This window comes from Fulmarus glacialis, unplaced genomic scaffold (genome assembly GCF_000690835.1).
Source record: "Fulmarus glacialis isolate BGI_N327 unplaced genomic scaffold, ASM69083v1 scaffold7606, whole genome shotgun sequence".
Classification (NCBI taxonomy): Eukaryota; Metazoa; Chordata; class Aves; order Procellariiformes; family Procellariidae; genus Fulmarus; species Fulmarus glacialis.
The window spans coordinates 1-8,380 of NW_009216153.1; the positions used below are offsets into that span (position 1 = coordinate 1).

The 8,380-nt window shown below is 47.1% G+C and overlaps 1 protein-coding gene across 1 annotated transcript; it reads left to right on the forward strand.

Annotated features, from left to right (window-relative positions):
- The first annotated feature begins 2,601 nt into the window (after window positions 1-2,601).
- LOC104077814 (T-box transcription factor TBX22-like) lies at window positions 2,602-3,422 on the forward strand. The gene is made up of 2 exons (XM_009579183.1): window positions 2,602-2,752; window positions 2,812-3,422. The coding sequence occupies exons 1-2, from the start codon at window positions 2,602-2,604 to the stop codon at window positions 3,420-3,422; spliced, it is 762 nt and encodes a 253-aa protein (XP_009577478.1).
- The last annotated feature ends 4,958 nt before the right edge of the window (window positions 3,423-8,380 follow it).

An 8,380-nucleotide genomic window follows, 5' to 3' on the forward strand; every position in this document is an offset into this window, starting at 1 on the left:
GGGGCTGCGCCGCCCGGAGGTCTCCGCGGGGGCGCGTCGGGGGTCTTGAACCATTAAGATAATGAAGTGGGTCCAGAAAACGAACCGGCGGCCAACAGAACGTTTTGGGAAGCCGATTCCACGTGTTTTCGGCAAAAACTCCTGTTAAAACCCGTTAGAGGAGCAGAGCGCCGGCCCCGGGAAGAGAAGGGTAACGGCGCGGTCCGTCTTCATCACCTGGCAGATAACTGGATTTAGATGCGCAGAAAAAAATATCTGAGTATGCGGGAGGCTGATTTAGAGTCGGATTGTTACGGCTCTGATCCTGTTACACTAATTGTTTCCAACCCGTTTGAGAATATTAGCTAGAAACGTGGTAATAATGACCGCCGGTGTCCTCTGGAGCCTGCCTCTTCTGTGCGAACAAATGCGCTACTCAACAGACGATAAAATTATCTCTTGTTTAGGACGTAGCAGTCCCCCAGTCCATTAACTCCGCAGGGAAGAGGGAAAAGTTTTTCAGGGAAAACGATCTCCCTCCGCCTGACAAGCGCACATGGGTCTCTTACAGCCCTTTTCCAGAAAAACGGCTTTTGGAAGTATTATTTGAAAACTGATTGTTCATAGCGCCGAAGGAAAAAACTAACAGATCATTTGCACGCTGGAGCGCTCCAGTTTGGGTTTAAAGTCACCGGTTTAACTCTCATTTATGTTAGGAACTCTTCAAGGTATGGGGGCACACCAAATCATTCCTGTCTCTGCAGGGAAATATTGCAAAAATCACAGCAAAAATTCATGCTGTACAGGCGGAGACATAAAAAATCAGACTGGGGAGAAATTAAGAGGTTTAGCGAGTTGTAAAGAGAACTAATTTTTTTATTTTATTATTTAGAAAAGACCTTATGCGAAAAGCCCCTTTTGCACCCGTTTGCAGGCTGTAGTACTGAGGAGAGGAGCTGGGCTGTGATGGGGAATGAGAGAACAGCGATTGCAATGATTGTTGTACAGATGCTAAAATATTAAGGCTTCCTGGGATTTTTTTGTTAGTCATAATGTAACTGGTATTTTTCTTCAGGGTTAATTTCCTGGACTGATGTAAATATAACAAAATCTCCACTTCCACTAGTAATAATGCTTCTCAAGAAATATTTCTCAAGAAAAAAATATTTCTCAAGAAAAACTGAAAAATAGAAATACTGAAGCCCTAAAACCAGAAGGTAAATTAAAAGAAGGCGTGAACAATATGCTGAAGAAAGAATTGGCCATAAACTTGGGATTTTTAAGCCTAACAGAAATGGCAGAAATGGCAGCTCTTTGAGCTGCTCTGTCCTCCCCGCTGTGATCCCCGTTCCCAAACTTGCACTGGAAGTCGTGGGCTATTACTGCTTAGGGTACCTTGAAGCACATACTAACACTGGTTTGCTCCGCTACAGCCAGCGGCATAGGGATTCCTTCGCTGCCTCGCGCTCGCAAGTATCAATCGCATCATTTTACATGACCAAAAGTCCCTGAGTCCTGGGAGGACGTCAGGACGTGTACCTCGGGAGGGGACCGGATCCCTGCCCTGCGTCCGCTCCTGCTCATGTCAGTACTGAAACGGCCGTGGCATCGGCGGGGAAGGGCGAGACGTTCAAGCTGTAAAACGTTCCCGGATTATTGCAAATAGGTGCCGACTGCGCGTTACCCAACCTGTAAGATACTCTGTTTGCCGGGAGTTTTGCAAAATTAATTTGCACCATGTCCAAAATCTTTGTGGTTTTTTAGATTTGATATACTAGCAGGTATGGCTTGGTTATACAGTTGATTCTGTGTTGCTGCTTGCGTGTAAAGTCTGACCAGATCACATCCAGGCAGTACATCGCTTGGGATTAAATGTAGATAGAGCAAAACACAGAGCAAAAATGGATTCACATTCCCTTCCTTCCTTTTCCTGTGACTTTGGTCAGAAATGAAAATAAGGCGGGGCGGGGGGGGGAATCTCTAGAAGAATGTGGTAATGAACGTGCAGCAGAGACATACGGCTCTTAAATGGCATTAGATGAAACCAGTATCTGTTTAGCACCGGGGACGGCCGCTCCAGAGCACCGTTCCCACGCCAGAGCAGCCGCTGCCTCTCCGTTTTTGCTCTTGGTGTCACTCCGGAGGGGCGGCGAGCCGGTGCTGAACGGTGATGTTATAGACCAGTGGCCTCGGCAGCGCTCACACGTGTGAAACAAGCCGGTGCCGCTTTTCTACCAAATTACAAAAGTGTTCATTGATTCATTTCAGAAAGGAGAATGTTAAAATGACACGTGCATTTAAAGTTTCTGGAGACACCTATAGCATTCAAGTATATGTTTCAAATTGCATGGGAAGCCAAGTAAAATTAGTCAATTCCTGTGAGCAGGAAGGTACAAAAAAAAATTCTCCATCAGGCTGAATACATTTTTTTGTTCTTATATACAAGGGGAAAAAGCTGCCTGCAATTTGCAAAAAATAGGGAACCTAAAATAGCAGTGGTGTATGTATAACAGGAGAAGGTTATCGGTCGCATAGCGCGGCGCAGACCCGGCAGGTACCTGTATGTGCGGAGCTGAACTTCATAGTTGTCCCGGTCAAAGGAAGGGGATTAGGAACGTGTGAATGTTGTTCTTAGACAAGCGCCAAGTAACAACAACAAATCATTTACGGACAGATCTTCCCATTTTCCAGGAGCTGATTTTTGGAGCGGGTTTGTGCGTGGACGGACACCGGCAGCAGGGAGATGCGGAGCGGGAGCAGGAGTCCTCCAAGGGTTCCTTGGCTGTGAACATGAGCTAGCCCAGCCTGGACGATTTCTGTTTTCGTTTTCAGGTGGGAGCTCCAGTTCTTCGCCCGTGACCTCCAGCGGCGGGACGCCCTCTCCTCTCAACCCCCTGCTCTCTCCATCGTGCTCACCACCTACGTTTCACTTGTCAGCGAGCAACATTGGCGTGTCGTGCCCCGAGACCTACCTACACAACCTCAACGTGCCCCTCTACTACAAGATTTGTCCTACGAGCTTCTTAAGACAACAGTCTCTCATCTTTCCAAGCCACGAAAAACTGGGAGGCACCAGCCCGCATCTTCTACCCCACTTCATGGTGGATGTGCCAAAACTATCTTCCCTCGGCATAACCAATCTGAAAAATGCTAAAGCTGAAGACTTAAACGGGCAATGTCTACAAGGACCCAATTCTGCTAGTCAAATGCTGTACGGATTACATGCATCTGGAAACATTTTCCCATCAAGTCCCATTGCTCGGGAAGCACTTAATTGTTCTTTACATCCTCCATATGGCTTGTACGGTTATAACTTCTCTGTGCCATCCAGACTGATGAATGCAGCAAGCCATTTCAAAGTGAGTGACAGCATTCCGGCTTCTTTGAGAGATGGCAGATGTAATCACTCTAACTGGCACCCGACGATTAACCATTGCCTTTAGTGGAATTATATAATATTTCTAAGCATTGATATATAAAGCAAGCCTTTCCTTCCTTCATACCCAAGGGCTTGCTAGTTACTGACTATGAAATACTGCATGGTACAGGAGCGGTATGTCTAGGCATTTCACTTTTTTTGTGGGCAAACGTGTCATGTTGTTGGGAGGGTGGAGGATCTGGGAGCGTGGAGGGTCTGATACGATCCACAGCAAGGTGATACCTTTTGATGATATTTATGTCATGGTTGTAGGTTAAGAGCAAACTGTACAGTCACCTTTTTAATATTTGCACTCTGAAGTGGGAACGTAGACATATACATTTCTACAAATATGTTTTCCTGAGACTCTCTATCTAGCTTGCCTTTAGTTAGCTCAAAGCCCTAGTGAGCTTCTGCTCACCCTACTTGAGTTCTTCCACTAATTTCAAAGGGACTGTTTGAGACCTCGAGTCAGCAAAGGAGCCGTCTTTGGCCAAGTGCTCGAGCATGTTCTCAAGTTCCCTTGGCTTTAATGGGTCCTAATTAATGACATGAAAGTGCCTTGTTGCCCCAGGACCCAGATGACTCAGTTGTCAGAGTGGGGATGTAAATTCAAGTATCTGCTGCCGAAGTAAAGAAAGCCGGGGTAAAAGACGGCTGTGTTCCTACCTTGTGGGGATGAGGGGTGTCCCAAGAGCCCCCCTCTCCGTGCTCCTGCTTCCAGAGGTCTCCAGGAGGTGGTAGTGCCGAGCGGCACCAGCACTGACGGCGCGGTGGGAAGGAACAGGGGACGGGGGGGTCACACATCTCCCCCACGGCCACCAGATCCACGCTGGGGGACCCGGCAGATACCTGAGAGCTGCGTGGGCTGAAACGCCGCCGGGAGCCCCGCAGGACACTCCTCCTACCCAGCACTTTCAGCCCCGGGGGACCCAGAAGATCCACCCGGGATCGCATCTGCCAGCCTGTGCCCGAGGGAAGGGGCAGGGATGCTCCTGGCTCCGTCCCGTGGAGAACACAGATCCTTCCGGAGAGCTACAACTCTACGGGCCCCGAAACGTGAGATTTTCAATTCCTTCCAAAAGTCCTCTTTGTTTTATTATAACCTGTGGATATTCTTGTTATTCCTGTAAATAATTTCTAGCTCCCAAGGGCACAATATAACTCGCAATAAATTGGGGTACAGATTTTATTCTTTATTTGATCAACGCTCAGTCCCTACCTGAAGCCAATTTTATTACTTGATATATGACAGAGATTTGAAAATAATGCTTGACTGGGACCGACTGCATTTTGGGATTAAGATAAGAGAATTCTGTATTTACAAACATAACACAGCACTATATAGGGATTAAGTGCAGGTTTAAGAATCAAAATTGGTATCAGTTTTGGTTTTATTTTCGTCCATAACAGACAACAAATTAAGAACAGAACAAGCAACATCAAAAGCTGTTAAAATAACAAAAAGTCACACTTTCACTTTCATGAGACTTTGCTAAAAATCAGCCGACATTGGTTTCCCTAATTTATCCACTTTGAGTGTTCACAGAGCGCCCAGTGCTACCAGTATGAAACGGCGGGCCGTGCTTGCCTTGCTAAATGGTCTCTACAACTGTAAAAATGAACAAACCTGCTTTCTTGTGCTGTTTCTTAGCAGTTTATCTCACTATTTTTATTAAAAAAAAAAAAAAAAAAGAAACTTTTTTCCATTGGGGAGTCCTTATTTCCAAGCCATCACCCATCACCAGTAGCAGCCGAGTTCCCACCGGCGCGTCCACTGCAGGCGCTGGGATGGGCACTGCAAAGCCCTGCGGATCTCTGCTCCCCGGGACGAATCCCGGGGGCTGAGTGACCCAGTACTTGCCCCCACATACTTTTGGGGAGCTGGAAGGCTCTGACGGATCAGTCATGGATTTGTGGGTGCACGCAATGGGTAACTTCTAATTTTCCAAATATCTGCGGCTGCATAAAATATTCCCGAGTTGCTGGCCATGAGCTGGTGATCCAACACATCAGTGTCTGTCTAGTTAAAAACATGACTGATAATGAGTGGAATAGATATTTTCAGTACAGACAATTTTACAGCTATAGATATTTAAATTTGGGTCAGATAAATTCCATCTACTACAGCTGAGCAAATGCTCTCTTTGACGGGACCCACCTCATTGCTACCCAGGGCATGTTTGCAACCGGGCACGGGGCTTCCCAGAGCTGCTTGTTCGTTCTGTGCCTTTTGGTATGAAACTACAAAGCCAGCGTTGGGGTGATACACCCCAACAGCGGTTGCTCAGCTAATTCCAGTGGAATTGGGTTGGGTTTCCATGCGCCTGGTCCTGCGGGAGCCTGGTTTGTGCCACCCTCCCCGATCACAGCCACATGGAAAACAACACGTCCAGAGCCTGGTCCCTGCAAGGGATGGGCGACACCGGCACCCGTGTCCCTTGGGTGCTGGCACCGAGCTCCGGGGAGGATGCAGTGCTCGTCGGCGTGGGTGAGGCAGACGTATAAATACCGCTCAGCTCCGTATGAGAGGTCAGCACGGCATGAGAGACACTGTCCCATCTGGGTTATCTGAGGTTACTTTCTATTTCCTTTGCCTTTATCTCCTGATTTATCCTTTCAAATATCACTGTAACAAATAAAAAAGGTGTTGGTGGTTCTTTACGAAACAAATCAGTATTTTCAGGCAGTCGTAGGTCTCGGACCCGGCCAAGGCTCCCTGACCATCCCAGCGTGGATAAAGAAAATCATGAAATAAATACATTCGGTGTGTAAACGCAATGCTAATCCAGCTGAATCGTTCACACTAGAACATAGATAGTTCTGCTCATATGAGAAAAACTGTGCCCAAAATAGCGGATAACCTGCACGCTACTCTCTAGGGGTGCTTTGGAAAACGGCTGCTGGTGAGAGGTGAGCGGCAGAACTCAAGAGAGTAAGTCAGTGTAAGAAATCATTCATTATTAAATGTGAAACTGGGGGAATCGAGGTCAATATTTCAGGCGGGACCACGCGCCCGTAAATACAAATACGTCACATGCTGCTTTGGACTTCCCCCCATTAACATTATTTGGAAACCTGTGGCAAGTGCAAAAGTTCACAGTTCTTTAGACTTCACCCATTTAGTGGGTGAATACAAATACAAACCCAGTATTACCGTGCTATTTTCAAATGGGAACAGGGAGAAAACAATCAAAGTTTTTTTTAAAGATTAAACTTGCTGAACAATCTTAACTATTAGTCATTTGACCTTTCCCAAAAGGAGTTTGAAGTTACTCGGGAATATCTGGTCACACTTACAGCACTCGGCAAAAAAAACCGGCCGTACCAAGGGCGATGCGTCCGTACTCGACACCGAGACAGGGGATGGGCTCGCTGCTCGGACACCGGGAGGTTGATTTAAAAACCAAGGAGACAAAAAAACCCCCAGCGATAATGTTTTTAATCAAAGTGCAGTTTACTATCCAGTTTCACCCAAATTTAATACATCTATTGGAGAAGGCAAACGTGTAGAGGGAGCGTGGGATGTAGCTTTTTCCGATCGAAGTGCCTTGGTTTACATTTGATCTTCTGAGGTTTGGTCTGTAATTAGATGATAATTTGTATCACAATTATGCAAAACAAACGAGGATTGGGTAGCAAGATAGACCAGAACAAATAAGCACCCAGAACATTTGAAATGCATCCAGCATTAAAACGATGTCCATGTGTGGCTGGGGCCAGGGGGGACATGCTGTTCCAATAAAGCTGCAGAAAGGGAAAAGGCCGGTATCGGTTCCTACAAAAGTTTCAAACGCTCATGTTTACAAATTTGTATTGCACGTTAATATGTAAACACACACTATTGGAAACAGATGACTCCGCAATATTTACGTGTTCTTTCTTCTTAGTTTTGTGGGTCTGTCTGTCTCCCAGCTTACACAAAATACGCAGTGACTCTTTTAAAACACGGCTCAGAGAGCTACATAAGAGGTACAACATCTGAAGGCACAGTTTTAAAATCGCCGGCGGCTCTCCGGCCCCCGGATGTATTTTGGGTTCTGGCTGAGGGGATGCGTCCCCCGGCCCCTCCCGGGGCTGGGCTACCAGCACTCGCTGGCTGGAGCCGCGCTTTGCGGCGCCGCAAGTGATACCTCATTCCTTGGCGTTTACACACCGAATGTATTTATTTCATGATTTTCTTTATCGCCACGTCACTCGGAGGCACCGGAGCCGTGGCAGGCGGCCACGGCATCGCCCGGCCACTGCAGCAGCCCCATCCACGCCGGCTCAGCAGCCTCTGTGCTCCACCGACGCTGCAGCCCCGGAGTGCTGGAAAAAACAACTTTTAAAATGTGAAGAGTTCTTTTCGACGAAGTAATTTTGAAAAGGAAAAGAAGAAAAACCACCTTCCTAATGGTGTGAATAAAAGCTTGCGACTATCACCTTTCCTTTCACCGGCTGATTTGCATTTTAGGATGCAAGCTCCGGGCACCCCGTTCTGTGCTCGGCTGCGTCTGTGCAAATCGCAGCCTCCCGGCCCTCGGGGAGTTAACGCCGGTGTCAGGCAGCCCGGGCGCAGCAGTTCGGGCTGTTGGGAATTATCCTGGCTGCAAGGACTTTTGCAGATGTTGGGTATTGCGCTGCAAGCTGTTCATGCTTAATAGAGCTCTGCTCTCACCGAGCTCATGTGGTTTCTGAATTTTATAGTTATTTATAAACCCAGTTCTCCTCTGTGTCCCTTTGGTGACATTCACAAGAAGGACCTACCGTCTGCTTCCATACGTCAAACAATTTCCTCCCAGACTGCTTACCCTAAAGCACCAAGTTTTAAGTTTATTGTAGCAATTAAGGACAAGAAGTAGTCCAGGTTTTGTGAAGGACCCCGTGAGCTTATAAATCAAGTGACACAAACCAGCAAGTAAAATTCAAGAGCTTTCTGGAGAGGAAAACAGCAGCGAGAAGGGAGAACCCCCAGGAAAAGTCATACCGGCTGTCTAAGGA

Excerpts from the sequence above, each read along its gene's own strand:
- LOC104077814 (XM_009579183.1), top strand. The coding sequence starts at position 2,602 with ATGTTGTTCTTAGACAAGCGCCAAGTAACAACAACAAATCATTTACGG. Across the intron at positions 2,753-2,811 it reads GGAGCAGGAGTCCTCCAAGG|GTGGGAGCTCCAGTTCTTCG; the intron begins GTTCCTTGGCTG and ends TTTCGTTTTCAG.